The sequence below is a fragment of the Tachysurus fulvidraco genome, chromosome 17 (assembly GCF_022655615.1).
Source record: "Tachysurus fulvidraco isolate hzauxx_2018 chromosome 17, HZAU_PFXX_2.0, whole genome shotgun sequence".
Classification (NCBI taxonomy): domain Eukaryota; kingdom Metazoa; phylum Chordata; class Actinopteri; order Siluriformes; family Bagridae; genus Tachysurus; species Tachysurus fulvidraco.
In genome coordinates, this window is record NC_062534.1 from 13081244 (window position 1) to 13098508 (window position 17265).

At 37.5% G+C, this 17265-nt stretch overlaps 1 protein-coding gene across 4 annotated transcripts in view; it reads left to right on the top strand.

The window, feature by feature from the left end:
* Positions 1 to 17265, top strand: part of fgf13a (fibroblast growth factor 13a) — a 97172-nt gene that overhangs the window by 58316 nt on the left and 21591 nt on the right. For 3 of the 4 annotated variants that reach the window (XM_027135817.2, XM_027135819.2, XM_047802650.1), the window contains one exon: positions 15158 to 15268. In XM_027135817.2, coding sequence (XP_026991618.1) covers positions 15158 to 15268 — 111 coding nt within the window. Of the gene's footprint in view, positions 1 to 11633; positions 12491 to 15157; positions 15269 to 17265 lie in introns of those variants that run through there. The other variant, XM_027135818.2, reaches the window with a different exon arrangement.

Below are 17265 nucleotides of genomic sequence, written 5' to 3' on the forward strand. Positions count from 1 at the left end.
AAGTGAATCTAAATTTATTCCGGCACTGTGTTGTTCCATGGTGACCCATTACCCCTTCACAGCCCCTTCTCTTTCCTTATAATTCAGAAGCAGGTGGCTCTCTGTAAGATTAATCACCATGAGACGTTGCCAAAAAAAAAAGAAATAAAGTCTGTTGATGACAGTCACATCAACATGAAGATTTAAGTGCCTCTGATCACTCTGTAACACTGTTCAAGCTAATCAGCTTGCAAAATCTCAGCATCTATTTGTGCTAAGGGCAACGTGGTCGTGATTTGAGTTATTTTTGGATAGGTGACACTGCAGTTGCTAAGTGTAGTAGCAACCATGCTGCAGTCCACCTAGTTTATGCTAAATGTGTTGACTGTTGGCTGTGTTAATGGCTGTCACTTTGAGATAAGGCTACTGAGTGTATTATAAAATTAGCGCTGCTTCTCTCTCTCTTCTCTTCACATTCTAGCACTTGCAGAATCATTTATACAGCTTTGTGTCTTTCATGTTTCAAACCTCTTACAGGGAAGTGTTTAATGTTAATTTGACTCAAGTGTGCATGATGAGTGGCCTGATAATAACATTACAGACAGGTTATACTTCTTCCACAAATTCTTTGACTAATATTAGTATTCATTTATGCATTTTATTTACTGCTTATTTTACACACGGTCATGGGGAGCCTAGAACCTATCCCAGGAGACTTGAAGCACAAGGTGGGGCACACCCTAGAGAGAGTGCCAACCCATCACACTCACATTTTCATTCAGCCTACAAGGCAAGTCATTCTTTGCACGAGGGAGAAATCCAGAGTAAACCCCACAAGCATGGGGAGAAAATTCACACTCCATGCAAAAAGAGCAGCGGTGTGAATCAAAACCTCCAGGTGGTGTAAGGCAAACCACCGTGCCCTCTTAGTATCAGTATTATGTGCCAAAATGTTCTGTCTCATTGAACATTCTCATTAAAATTTATAGCAGTACAAGGGTACTACATATTTTAAATCTCTATGCATTGCAGGTTCAATCAGTCATTCATCTTCAGTAATTGTTTTATCCTGGTTAGGGACGTGATGGGTCCTGAGCATATGCTGGGAATCCTAGACACAAAGCAGTAATAAAATATGCACACACATACACACCTTGTAGGGGGGACGAAACCTGAGAATCTTAAGGATACCATATAAACATTTTAAAACATGAAATAAGCAAAGACAATGACTCAGAATCCAAACTCTGGAGCTGTAAGAAAAAAATTTAGTGTTGGATGGTGGTGCATTTTTCTAGTGATATATACTGTACAAGAAATACTGTACACGGCTAACTAAAAGCTTCAAAGCCTAATATCTCATCAACTAAATGATGGAATAATATAACATTATAAATATAAATGCTCATTTTCAAAGTTGGAGATCATCATGTTAGCCTCTGTGTGATCTTCTTGGATGGAGAAATGGCTTAATGTGATTCATAGTGTATTAAAGCCAGTGTGAATTTCACTCCAGTGATGGACCACAAAGTGAATTATACAGGTCAAGCAACTGTCAGGCTAATGATTCTTGAACATGAATGTTTCACTTAACATCTCATGGTACTTCATGGATATGGAGCACTTCTCTGACATTTATTCTTATTCTTAATCAGTAAGAAAGTCTCTTAAGTAGGACTCAGCAATAGTAGATCATTGCATTACACTTATTTGGCCATTCCACAGTCCATAAGGTTGAGACTTGGTAAGTGGGTCATTCTCTGTGAGATGTGTAGCTCAATATTCCTGTGCTTCACTTGGCCCATAAAGGTAAAGTAGGGTATACTGGCAACCCAGAAACAGGCAGCATCTGGGCTAGCTTTTGCGCACCAAGCTTGTGGCCCCATTCACAGGCCCTCATTACTGAAGATACCAACTGACCAATTCATATAGCAATCATCAGGCTCATTAACACTTTTGCCTTTTAATCAAAACAGAACATAACATTACATATGTCTTGGTTATTTTAGCCTAATATGCTATGGAAGTCTTCCATCAGGTCATATAATGTAATATATACAGTAAATGTCATAGTACAAAAATATATAAATATATATTGGCTAAAGCTCAAAGCTACAATGGGCAAAGGTCCAGTGCATCAACCATCTAAGTGTAAACCATTTTGGGAGAAAGTCCCTGTGGAGAACTGTGGCTTACACTGATATCTGAAATAAGAGCAGCTCTTGTATTACTCATACTGCTCATGTGGGCTCCATCATGGAGCTGCACTGTAGAGACCATTTCACAGTCACAGATGCAGACTCATGAAAGAAAGCACAGGTGTATGAATCGATCCCACAGAGCAGGGGTTCCAAATGGCACACTAGATCCAGGTCAATAAAAGCACGAGCCATTCAGTAAGGAACTTGCAGTAAGAACAAGTGTGGAAGAAAGTGTTTAAGAGGGTTTAAGTCTTGTTGCCTTCTCTGTGTGACAGCAGCTGCTATAATTATTCTTAGTGCGTCTGAGATGCCACTGGGGAAACAACTTCAAAAGGTACTTTACTTCAAGGTAAAGCTGAAACCAAGAGGTCTGTTGAGATATGGAAATAGCCGCTGTTGTCTGACTAAGGAAGGTTTTAGATCCATCTGCCAGTTTTACTGTGCAGTCAAGTTCACCTCTTCAATCCTTGATAACAGAGCCAGATTGTGTTAACTCTGTTATGCTTATGATTTCCAGAACCAGCAAACCAATTATGTGAATAGTGGAAAACATATTTTTCTGATGCACCTCCTTACTTCATTGTTTTCTTTTGTTCTTCATCTTATTTCCCCTTTTCATCAAGCTTTTACTTTAATATTTTTATTTTTGTCCTTTTATTTCTGGCTCATTTATTCTCCTGCCTTAATTCCTACTATTCTATTGTAATGTAACAGTAGGATGTCTGATAATCTCATTTTAGTCTTGGCTTCAAATCAGAGTGTTGATCTTTATCTCTCCAGTCCCAGTACCGCTACACCAGCTGACATGCTCACATACACATGCTCTCCCATTTTGCGTATGGACACAGTCTCTATGACAACCTCCACCATTGCCATGGCACTGGTAGCCAGTGCTCTAAAGTGTACAACTCCTTAATACTACCATTGAACTGATCCCTTATAGAGACTAGAAGAGTATAGCACATGATTCCTTCTAATTATAAAAATCACAAGACTACATTTATTCAGATACTTATGTGATTAATTTTCAAATATTAATTTACTTAAATGTGTTTTTTTGCTTCTTTACATCAGTCCACAGTACACTATTATAGTACACATTCGAGAGGAATGAAGTCACCTTTCAGTTTTACAGCAGAATATCTCCTTATATATTATTTGGCTAAATGTACGGTATGTACAGTAGGTACCAGAACACCTGAACAGACACCCTTATGTGAATCTGGTGCATCAAAATTGGAAGCATTTAATTGTCCAGAATGGCTTTCTATGCTATAGCTTTTTTATTTCCCTTCTCTGAAAGGTCGAATCCTGTTCTGCATATATATCTTATTCATATACAAAACTCCTAAATCCCCCAAAATATGTCATCAACCTGAAGGACAACAACAATTAATAATAATTATAAATGTCATCATCACCATCATCATCATCTTCTTCTTCTACACCGAATGGAAATTTATGACATCATATCCTGTCACAGCACATCACATCACGTCCATTAACAACGCCACCATCTAGTGACTAGCAAGGGTACTCACAGGCGCTTAAACTTTCAGGCATGATGTCATCTTTCCCAGAATGTTATAGCCCCAAAGAGAGCGTTAGAAAGGGGTGGGTTTGTGGTGGGGGGGCCGGTTGCTGGGTAGGAGAGATCAATATGGCCATCTGTGTGCCTGTGTGTGTCAGCAGGATGCATCACGCCTTCTTGGCACTCCATCCGGTGCAGGTGCCTGGCAAAGTGAACTTGCATCTTGGTGCTGAAATGAATGTCGCGTCGAAATTACTTTCTTTTATACCACAACACCGTTGAATATGTCAGAAGTTGATTCATTTCCTATAGGATGACAGCATTCTTAGTAGTTCTGGCAAAGCATAGGTTTATACTAATGCACTCATTCTAATATATTATAATTCGGGAGTCACAGGTCATTGTCAGGATTTTTTTTTTCAGACACTCCACATAATCCCAGATTATGTTTTAAAGGTTTAAAATCATGTCGTAAAATAATATGATTAATATGTATTATTGTTTTACGGCTTTAAGCTTTAAGGATAAGTTTCTTTGAAGTTTAAATAAGGAGTCTGCAGTGTCACCTTATTAATGTGTCTCAAAGTCCAAATTTATAGACAAACATATTAAAGAATTTTAGAATTGTTATAATTTGGTTTCTGTGTACGTTTGTAATTTGTATGTATAAGATTTTCTCCCCGATGTTACTTTATGCTTTTCCTCACAATACAGTCATTTTTCTTTTTTTTTCCTATTAACTATTACATTTTTGTCCATATAAAGTGTTAATAAACATTAATGCTCTCTTGAATCTTAACCTTTTCACTTCTGTTCTCGATGCAATACCCCGTATCCTTTAAACTGACAATGTTTATTTTTGTTCTGTCCATGTGATGTGACGCGTTTGTACATATGGGAAGTCTTTTGCGCCATCTAGTGGTAATACAAAACTTGACGTGCTTTTCAAAACATAATAATAATAATAATAATAATAATAATAATAATAATAATAATAATAATAATAATAATAATAATAATAATAATAATAATAATACATGTTTTTATAAACCTTGTGGAATGTTGTTTGAGTGACAGGATGAGTTGACTGGAGGAGATGGGATTGGACGCTGTCATATGGCCAGTTAGGCGCTGATGTGTTTCAGCTCAAAGTAGCCGCTCCAGCGTAACTGGTTTATGCGGCGCATTAACGGATCACTTTACAGTCTTTTGTGTGTAACGTGAGAGGAAAGTAGAACAGATAGAGAGGAGGCTCCTCTTGAACCGGAAGCCCAGTTTGTGCGCATCGCTTGATTGCTGTTTTAAATTTTTGAGCCAGAGCGCCGCAGTTTTAGAGAACGCACGCCCTTGCGCTCGCCGCATCCTCAACGCTTCCCCAATGAATCTTTAATGAGCGCTTTAGAAGTCCTTAATGGCATGTCACTAATGTCCATTAATGATCTCCGAATGCAGCAGGCTCCGCCTCAATGGCTTCTCGTCTTGGTCTCTTGAGACTTCTTTTAATATGGTTAAAACTTTGAAAACATCATCCTGCTCGCAGTGAACCATCGCTGGACTGTTCCTGCCTTTCCGCACTTTGTATTCGCATTTTGACCGATAAACATGACTTTTCCACTTAGAAAATCTACATCAGGTATGCAATTACTTCACTGGTTTTACATTCTTTAAATGTTAAGTTGAAGAATGAACCTTGAAAATGAATGATGATCACAAATCGTATATTCAAATGGAAAATATGACTTTCTAAAGATTTGCATGGCTTCTAAGGGATACATCTGTTACAGTGCGGATATATTTACCAACAGTGTCTTGTTTATAACTTTTTGTAAACATTATGAACACGTAACAGATGGAATAGTGTGAGATGGAAGATGGAAGAGTCGGTGTAGCTGTCCAAGGTGCTGAAAACATACTACACATACTGCAGTTCCGCTCACATTTCATAAGGTCCGAATTTAGGACACTGATAAGTTTAATCTGTACTTTCTCTAGTATAAAGGTAATTAAAATGGAATTTCTTATCAATTCACCACTTTAAATTGTGCTTTAATTGTGTGGTTTTAGTAATAGGCGATAATCAGTGGAATGTCTGAAATGTGTAAACACGCATAGGCCCTAGGAGTGTCCGTGTTTAGTCCTATCTTATTTATTTATTCGCTATATTTCGCAGTTTTTGTTAATTCTGTGCTCAGAATGGTTTTTAATTTCCAATTCAATTTTCAATTCCTGCTTTAACGCTCAACTCTTCACCTCAGACTTACGAGGGACTTGTTTAAAAATTAAAATGTGTAATGCAACAATACTCCAGGAGCATGAATGAAAATGTGAAAAAATTTAATTATAATTGTACTACTCATAACAAGTCTCACGAAATGATCTTAGACTTGATCAGATTTGTTGGTGAAAATAGACTCATCACTAAGGTTTAGGGTTAAAGGAAAGTTGCATTCAAATGAATGAATTCAATATGAACAGTAGGTGGCACTATAGCAGAACTTCTCTACTGTTGGCTAGAGATGAAGAATTCTCTCATGTACACATTTATATCTTTAGAGAATGTGTTTAATTGAAGTGACCAGGGAAGGAAAGGTTGGATTTGGAATAAAACTGCAAATGATTTCGGCAGGTCTGACATTTATAGAAGTACTTACAGTTTTACAAAGGAAAGTTTTGAAACACCATATACAGTATAATCTTCTGAAATATTTCTAGGGAATGTATCACAAATCTTAATATTATATGATTAGATTGTTTTCGAAAATCATTCTATTGTAATTACTGCAACATTGCAGTACCTTGTTGTTCACAGAACAGATGAACTGGGTAAAGCAGGGAATGTCTACGGTCTCTGCAAAACTACTAATTTATTGATTCAGCTGTTATCTTTGGCTTTATTGTACCATAATTGATGGCTTTTGTAATACAAATGAAGAGAACATGTGTTGTGCTGCTCTTTTCAATCTGGCCTATGAGATAAGCTCTGCCACAGCATCATTATATTCACCACTGAAACAGCTACTGGAAAACGATATTTTCTATCTTGTTTAATTAAAACAAATTACAATTAACAATTAATGCTCACACAAATGTCTATTTTATACTTTATGTTGAAATGAAGCAACAGCATGGAACGTTTCTAAAATATCAAAATGTGGTACCAAAATAGCAAACAACTGAAGATTCTTCTCTTTAGCCATCTCTGACTGTGAAACTAGCCAGTTGCATGATTTGTGTAACACTACAAATTCCACATAAAATATCTATCTATCTAACACTCTCCACCAAATACCTGATCACGGGTTACATTGGGGTTCTCTTAAAGAACATGCTCAGAGGAGGGTGAACAAAGTTAATACTGACCTCAGGTATCCTACTTTGATTTAAATGCAAATTCTAGAAAGTCATAATGCTGATTATAGAGAGGATGTAATAGTTTCACACTGCTTTGTAAAGAAATGGCCTCATTTCCAAACTGTTAAAAGTTTTTCTATACTGGAGGCAGTTGTTAAAGGTTGTGCTTTATGACTTTGTCATTAAAGCAAGATGCACTGATTTATATAGTTTAAATGCTTTTCTGTGTCAGGTATCTCTGTCAAAACAGAATCAAATGATAGTTTCTTATTGTAACAATGTTGGCAGTGTGCTGTAGAGAGAACACAGCAGACCCCTGTGAGCTTTTTTATTTTGGCACGGCAGTCAGTCAGTAACGTAAAACTTTTCAAAGCAAATACCTTGGCAGCTTTACAGCTCACTCACTGCTTTATATTTTGCTCTCTCACAAGCAAGCACACATTCAGCTCACTGATCTCAGGGAGTGGGGGAGAGAGAGAGAGAGAGAGAGAGAGAGAGAGAGAGAGAGAGAGAGAGAGATCACATGAATATATATGGGAGATGAGCAGGGCTCAGGTGTGCCACGTTAGTCAGTACCACTCTAGTTTGTCTTCAAACACCACCCTTCAAATGAACACCCACACCAGAACACTGCTCCACCTGCTACAGTTATCACTGTTTCTAAACAATAAAGGAATGATGAACTTAAAATCTATCGCAACCGTTTACAACCTTCATTGCATTGTCTTTTGGTGTATACATCGGGATGTTGTAGCCTAGTGATTAATGTGTTGGTCAACCAATCAGAAGGCTGTGTGTTTGAATCCCAGGTCCAATAACTTCCACTGCTTGGCCCTCTGAGCAAAGCTCTTAACACTTACAGTAATTTCTTATGCTAAAATGAGATAAAAATATAGGTTGCTCTGGCTAAGTGTAAATGGTGTGTTTTGTGCATAAGACTAGTGGCACAGTTCTCAGAATGTTGTCAAAATAATGTAAAATGTCAGTTCACTGCTACTTTGGCCTTGCTAGATTAAAAAGCTACACTAAACAACTTAATAAATCACTGCAGCATGCCGAAGCAGTGCGCTCATCATATCTTCTTCTTCTTTCGGCTTTTCCCTTCAGGGGTCGCCACAGCGAATCATCTCTCTCCACCTATCCCTATCTTCTGCATCCTCAACATTTGCACCCACTAGCTTCATATCCTCATTAATTACATCCATATACCTCCTCTTTGGCCTTCCTCTTTGCCTCCTGCCTGGCAGCTCCATGTCCAACATTCTCCTACAAATATACTCACTCTCCCTCCTCTCAACATGTCCAAACCATCTTAATCTGACCACCCTAACTTTGTCCCCCAAACGTCCAACATGAGCTGTCCCTCTGATGTGCTTGTTCCTAATCTTGTCCAGTCTTGTCACTCCCAAAGAGAACCTCAACTTCTTCAGCTAGGCTACCAGTGCGCTTATCATATATAGGATTAAAACGAGCTTCTCTGTCCTCTGATTTACCTCCCTTTTCTTACTCTGGTGACTGGATTCTGATTATTTTACTATTTGTTTTAGCAGTGAAGCTTTGAAGGATATGTTTCTGATATTTTTCTGTTTATAACATTCAGGGATTTTATCATACAAACACAGAAAGCAGAGTCTAGGCTTTTAAATTTGCACAGGTGTAAATTATACATTATACAAATGTGTTACATAAATATAGATTGTCTACATTTTATAGTACTAGTAATACAGACACTGCTAGTTATTATTCCTTTCGACATTTATAAAAAAAACAACTAATACTTAAGCTACTGCATTAAAATAGCCCATGTAAGAGGTTAAATAAGTAAATGCACTCACACACAAAGGAAATAAATTAATTTTATGTAGAAAATTAATTTATTTATAAATTTTTAAAAATTAAGAATTAAAAGACTAATTGTGATTTGATCTTTCTCAGACCTGTCATGACATCTACCAAGTCTAACCCACCTAACATTAATTAACTCAAATTAAATGGCAGAAAAATAAAATTCACACTAAACAAAAAACTTTCAAGCTCAGATAATCAGAGGTCTAGTGTCATGAACACGGGATAAAACAGACCCAAATGCAGGATAGCAAAATAAACAGGGTTTAATAACAAAAGACACGAAACATGACACGGACTAGAGACAGGACAACAAGACAAAACAGCAGTAGATTCCACACTGCACAAGGCAACATGGCACAGTTAAATAGACAATGACAATGGGGAACAGGTGTGTGGAAACGGGAGGAGCAGACAAAGGCGGGGCAGACACGTGACGAGGAACATAAACAAAATGCACATGGCCAAAGTCCGGGCTGAGTCCTAACATCTTGTCCTTAATGCTACAAATTTTATGTCTCAAATACCTTTAAAATACACTTCAAACTGGAAGGAAAATACAGATATTTGATCTTGCTGTGAGCTTGACCTCTGTGGATCAATTACAAAATCTAATCTGTTCATCTTCTGGTTACAATGATAAGTCCACATGAAACCTACAAACCTTCAGTTTGTCCAACCACTCATTCTTAAGATATTGTACAGTTACAACAAGAATCTTGGAGGGCATCTAATAAAGACCACCTTCTTCATAAAGAGAACCTCCTTCTTTCTTTTGCAATCGATAATAAGTTCACCACAGAAGCTGTAGCTAATAGTAAGAATCTAATTATAAAAATTTGAGAAGGGCTTTATCTACTAGACACCTATATCACCTATAGTGATATTAAATTAAGTTATTATTAAATTAAATTATTATTAAATTAAGTCCTTATTAAGTTATGGACAAATAAACTGAAATGTTGTATTCATTTAATTTCCATTATATCAGTGTTGAGAATGGAAAACCTCACATTATATGAATTATGCTGTGGATACCCGACCAACACATGCATTTTGATCTTGTATGCTTCAAACATTGTTGTAACTGTTTGAGGAAAACATGTATGAGTGTTATTTGGCCATATAGTGTATAATACAATAATATCTGCAATTTATTTTTGTAGATCTCTGTTTCATCACTTTTGTGATACTGCTAGCATGCATAAAATTCTTTCTTATAAATTTCCAATTTCTATCACCCTGCCATGTAGAATTTGTGGACGCAATTTCAGATTTTTAGTTTATAAAGTGCAAAACAACCACCAAACTGTAATCAAAAAGCTTAATCCTTGGATTCATATCAAAAACAAGGCTGTGGCACAACAACAAAGAGCAATGTTGACAACAAAACATACAACTAGGTGAACTTATATAGGGGTGCTTATTAGGAGTAACAGAAGTGAGTGATCAGTGGGACATGTGACATAGACATGTGATGTGCTGGGGCTGATGGGTAATGTAATTAATTCTCATTCAAAACATAATCATAGTCATAATCAGACATAACAGGTCCAAATAGTGTTATTTGTTATAAGATATAAGATTATTTACAGACTAGTTGGACAAATTTAAGGAAAGAAATCTTTCACTGTATTTGCATTGTAAGTCCTAGTAATATACAATACTGAAAGTCCATCAGCATCTCAATGACTTCTGATCACTGATTTCTTGTATTAAAAAAATCAGCTCATGAATCAAATATGTTTTATGCTTATCACAGGACACAGAAAGTCACCTGAAATGTGAAGCAACTGGTGTTTCATAGTGTTTTCTTTGCTAAAAGATATGAAATTAAACATGATTTTTTTAGATTAAAGTGACATTGATGTACTATGACAACACAAAATGTTTTGTTTTTCTTTTGTTTTTATTTAAACATACATTCTGTAACTATCGCTGTAGCCCCTGTCCTCATATTGCACAATGATATCATGACAAAAGACAGGAAGTCTCAAAGGAACACACAGTGCACAACCGAGTCCAGAGGGTGGAGTCAGCCCTGGTCCAGTTTCTCCTATCTGACCAAATGTCCAGGGTTGTAGACACTGTGTGATACAGTTTGTGTCCGTCATTTGTTATTATGAGTTTATAGTACAGTACCTCATGTTATGGTTTAAGGATAAGGATTTGGGTCAGATCCAGTTCCACTCCCTGGACATTTGGTTCTGCAGTAAAGCATGGAAGGAGAGGCATAAAAATGACTGCTGTTGTAATATCAGTATAAGTGGAACAGTGCCAAACGACTTAACCTAATAACAACGCGTGCGTAGTACAACCCAGTGCCACCATGCCATCCCAATAAACAGCGTTTTCAAATAGCAACTCCTTTCCTGTTCTGGCGATTTGATCTGCATCTAGAAGAAAGCACTGGCAATATGAGATCTTCATTTGAGCTCCTGTTTTGTAATTCCCTCACGCAAACGATTCCCTTTTGGTAGTGAACTTCGGACAGCTAAACTTTGAACTTTAAATGCACGAAAGTCTACATGGCATTTGTGGGCTATATATGGGCCCCCCTCATCATTCCTCAATCATTTGCCCGCATCTGTGAAGGGCCGGTGCATGCCTTAAGAGTCAGATATGCCTCAGAGGAGACTGGAGAGGAATTGTGAGAAACGCAAATGCCAACATAAGCGTCATACAGCGCGCGCGACCGAGAGCACATATTAACGCGAACACGGGGCTCTCGCGCCTCAAACTATTCAACGTGGTTAAAACACAGTCGCATTATGTAGCCTACCTTCATTTTTAACATAGTAACGGGCAACAATTGCTATCGATATAAGGAATACAATCCTCGGCAGCCAATCCGATCTCGTTAACAGGTGTTTATTGTGGCTGCGCGTTACAGCGCATGAGCTCCATCACTTTATTCACTTTCTCTCCCACTCTCCCACTCACTCACTCTACCTCCTGCTGCTGTTCCTCCCATGTGACGCCGTGAATGTTTTGGTGGCATCATGTGAACCGGATTTTGGGGGATTTGGACAGCAAGAGCACAGTGACACCTTTTGGAGTGGAAGGCTGCAGGGAGTCGGTTGTGGACGCCGTGTTGATCCTTTTTTCTAGAAGATTAAAATGCATCGTTGGGGAGACGCGCGCTTAATCTGAACGCAGTTTACATTTAACTGCCTGAAAGGAGTGTAAACTCTAGTTAGACTTTACAGTTTTGGCGCAACTTTGAATTCATTGTCTGATTTTTCCCAACCAACGATGACTGTGACTCTGATATGCGAAGTCGGATGTGAGTGGGTTAACAAATCTGTGTAGAAATCCGGCTGAGGAGGAGCGGAGGGGGGAAACCAGCCTCTCTCAGCGCGCGCTGTCCGGCGGCTCGTCGCCACACTGGCTATGGCGGCGGCGATCGCCAGCTCCCTGATTCGGCAGAAAAGGCAGGCGAGGGAGCGCGAGAAGTCTAATGCCTGCCGCTGCGCCAGCAGCCCAAACAAAGCCAAAAGTGCATGCGAGAAACCGAGCCGTCTCAGCGTCTTCTCCCGGGTCAAGCTCTTCGGTTCTAAGAAGCGCCGGAGGAGACGACCAGGTGCTCAAAGAGACTCGTGTCCATCACCATCATCATGTTCATGACTCCCATTACCACATAAGGATTTTTTTAAACTTTCATTTATACACGCGATCACACTCAAATCCCCATCCATTCATCAGCTACTCTCTTTACTAATCTCTGTCAACTGATCATGTTTCCATCTCCATCCGTTTTCTATGCAGCAGTGTTTCGCTTGTGCTTATGAACTTACCCAGCATAAACTTTATCAGGGTTGAGTGTGAATCCGTGCTTGCCGTGTGCACAACATGCAGCAAAATTATGTAATACCAAAGCAGAGCTTTCAGTAATTTCTCTGTGAAAATAAAGGAAAATAGAAAAATCAATATACAAATGTTTGTTCAAAAGCAGCAGCTTAGACAATGTGCACTTCCAGGCATTGGTGGCATGCAGGATCCTAGAAAAAGGGAGTGGGTACTGCTTTGTGTGTGTGTGTGTGTGTGTGTGTGTGTGTGTGTGTGTGTGTGTGTGTGTGTGTGTGTGTGTGTGTGTGTGTGTGTGTGTGTGCATACATGTGTGTCAGATGATGGTGAGACAACAAGGACCCAGTTAAATAGGTTTGGAAAAAAATGTATGGCTTGATCAGCTCTTTTCGCATTGATCAGGTCCAAGGAAAAAAAAACCCACTAATATGAATATGCCTCTTCCAGACAAGTGATTGCCTTGGTATATGATCTAGTGTGTAAAGAGGGTTTATCTGTGCCTGTTTTTGTCTTTAGACTGTGCAGTCTGTGGACACTCCCAGTGTAAATCACGCAGGCAGATGTCAGTGTTAGTAAACAGAATTCTCAGTGATAACGTGCATATAGAACCACCAAGGCACAATTTCAGAGGTAAATGCTTGTTTCTTGAGGTACTGTCAGTGGGTGCTGCAGAGTTCATAGTGACTCATCTTTCTTTTCAACTTGGTAAACCGAGTGCCATTAGTTTCATTACAGCCTTTTTATTGTTACACACTTATGTAGTAATAGTGCCAATTAGGATTTGTAATTGAGAGCCAAATAATAGTGTGAATGAACCATTTTTCCACGCAACATTTTCAAGCTATTCTTCTCAAGATTTTCTAATTCCACCTTTGACTCATCACAGTCACATACAATCAAATCTGAGCATAAAATAAGATTTTCATGGACATTGTGTCTGTACTATTAAACTCTTTAACAGTTGAACAATGACTAACAATATAAATATATTATTACCTTAATATAGTGTTAGGTGAGCTTGGACACCAGCAAAATGCAAAAACATATATTGGCTATAAAAATATGTATCTCATGGAGGAGAGGAGAGCAGTTTATTTTAGACAGTAAATTTCTTGTATATTCAGTTTTTAGTCTAGCCTAGAGTAGCTTAAAACATGGTAATTACTACAGTCCTTTGCTGATACAGTACAGATTTGCTGCTGTTTACTGTTTCCACATACTGTATATCCACAATTCCACCATTTTTTTTGTCATACTGTATGCACATACATTTTCATAATGTTGTGATTGTTATTTTATACAGTTTCCATAAACACCTTTTGTAAACACTGTACTTGGTAATTAGTATAACCTAAATGCCTCTATATGAATAAGCCATACATTTGACATGGAAATAAAAAGATATTTAGATCTATGTATTCATAGAACGATCATCAGAAACATGGACAACAACAAACAAAAGTAACATATACAATCATACAGATAGAAAGTGAGTTGTAAATATTTTACATAGCTTAATGTTTTGATGCATGCACACAGAGTTTGGCAAAAACAGCAGCTTAAACTGTACTTTTCCTATTGTTCTTAAAGGAGAGGTTTTTTGTTTGTTTGTTTTATATGACCTGTTCTAATCTCAGTCGTCTCTTAGACATGCTTCAGCACACAACATTTTCTTGTGCATTTATTTCACCTGCTATTTACTCAAAATCAAAGGCAGGCACCGTGATGTAATTGTGAAGATACTCATTCTGTTGGCTCCTTAGAGAATAAAGACAATCTTCTGGCTTTCTCCATTAGTCCCAGGATGACTACCTGCAGAGGAATAACAGGAATTCTGATCTTCCACCCAGTAATGAAAATCTAAACTTGTGGCTTAAAAAGACATCTGCCTACTTTTTAGAACCGGAGCAAAATTCCGAACAAAACTAATGGAGCACAAAGTAGCTAGGGCATGCAAATTACCAGGACATATCCCTGGAAAAGAAACAGTGGCTGAAAGGTAGGGCAGAAGATGGATGGAGGTGATAAAAGGAGGTGAATAAAATGGTAGGAAATTCTAATAAGAAAAACAAAGTGAAGCTGGCTAATAATTTTGAAAAGAAGTAAAAGTCATATATGACTAAGACATGATTACAGGTAATATGTAAGCTAAAGCTGTGGATCTTTCTAAAGATTTTGCAATTTGTGGTACCTATTGCACCAATGTACAATGTGCTGTTTTGTTCTCCAGCTCTGGTTTACCTTTTCTGTGTAAAGTATGAGTAACCCTACTGTTTCCGATGCTACACACAGTCTCACTTCAACACTAATTACACCAGTGCCTGTCTCACAGCATTCTCTCTCTCTCTCTCTCTCTCTCTCTCTCTCTCTCTCTCTCTCTCTCTCTCTCTCTCTCTCTCTCTCTCTCTCTCTCTCTCTCTCTCTCTCTCTGTCTACCCCTCAGAGCCCCAGCTGAAGGGGATTGTGACGAAGCTGTACAGTCGGCAGGGCTTCCATTTGCAACTCCAGGCAGATGGAACCATTGATGGAACGAAAGAGGAGGATAGCAGTTTCAGTAAGTCAGCTGGAGGCTTCCCTCAGCTTTTTGAACCCATTGCATACTATGTGCATAATATGTCACCTCCCATAAACACACCAATGTTATGGGGCTTCAAAAGAAAGAGGTTGCCTTTGAAGTTTTCTCTGAAATGGAGCTCTGCCCCTTCCATGCATTTTTTTCACTCTCTGTAAATCTGTCTCTCACACAATCCTTAATACACAAACACATGTATAACACTATTGTATTTCAGAAGGTGAATGTATCACTATCGAGAACAAAAAAAAAAAAAAAAATCATGGTCCAGTCAGTTGAATACATAACATATAATTTCCTTCACTCTGAACAACAGAGGTTGTGGCCTTATTCAACAAACAAGCAAATGTTTTTGTGCTAGAATCAATGTGCAAACTTAAAGTCATATAAAGTGGATTTCTGCTCTCTTACAGTTCATTATTTACATCTCATGCATATGCCACATTTCCAAGGCATGCCTTACCATGTACAAAAAGCATGACCTAATTTATAAAGTGTACTGAGAAAATTTAAATTATGTTGCAAGAGAAAATGCTGAGAAAAAAAATATTATTTCCTAGGGATATCATATCAGTATAAACATATGAGATATAATATCAGTATAAACATATGAGATATAATATCAGTATAAACATATGAGATATAATATCAATATAAACATATGAGATATAATATCAATATAAACATATGAGATATAATATCAATATAAACATATAAGAGGTTCTAGGTCTTTTGTAAGGTCTTTTGTGAGGCAACTCACAAAAAAGCATGTACTCATATATCTGTACAGATCATGATTAAGAATATAAATGACCATAAGCTATTATTCAAAAGAAACAGAACAAGAGAGAATGCAAGATAAACTCTATTTAAAGGAATAAGAATTGAACTGAAGTGTGAATAAGACTAAAGTAGGAAGATTAAATACAAAGAACATTTTGTATTTTTTTTACCGAGATATTTACCGAGATATTTAAGGAAATTTATCATAAAATGCCATAATTCCTCTATTATTATTATTATTATTATTATTATTATTATTATTATTATTATTATTATTATTATTATTATTATTATTATTATTATGTTATTACTGGTGCTGTTGGCTGTTGGCTTATGTCAAAAAGACAAATATTCCAAAGATAAAAACAGATAAATATCCGCATTACCAAAGTATACACACATTTCATAATCACAATTGATTTTTTTTTTTTTTTGGAACGTTGCTGAGTAAGAGTCATTTTATTGAATAGATACAGTATATTCACTAGGAGAGCATATGCATTAGAAAAATTAGACTCCCACGACCTGAATTAACCTAAAAGAATATTGGTATAGACTATAACATTGGTTTTATTTAAAAATGCATACTGATTGTGCCTTATACAGCATATTATTGCTCTTAAAATACATGCTTAATGCTAGCCTTGCTGACCAAACAGTAAAAAAAATAGCTTGTAAATTAGTTTTCATCATCATTCCAGTCAGTCAGTCAGTCACTTCTGTATGCTGATGTCATATCAGGAGATATTTGCTCAGAAACCCAGGATTACATTTTGATTGATCCATGTGTCTCTTGTTTTTGCAAATATGACTCAAATGTGAAAAAAAAATATTTGCTTGGAAAACTAATCCATGGTCCTTTATCAACTCTTATAAAACAAGCATAAGTCACTGGCCAGTAAAAGAACCAGAAATCTCCTAGAGCATTATCTTCACTCTGCCTTATGCTGATTTCAGCTCTGAGGCACTGGTTGGGTACTGAAGAGTGTGAAGACTGCTATCTTCTTATTGACAGTAGTCATGTCACTTGCACCTCTTTATCTTTGTCAGTCCCCAAAACAGAATGTGTCCTAGCAGAGAAGAAGTTACATGGCAATACGGCAGAGAGCCACTCAGGCTTAGACATAAAGTAAGTGGCACCTGTTTGGCATCTGTGCCATATGACATCACCACTAAGAGGATATGACATTTCACAA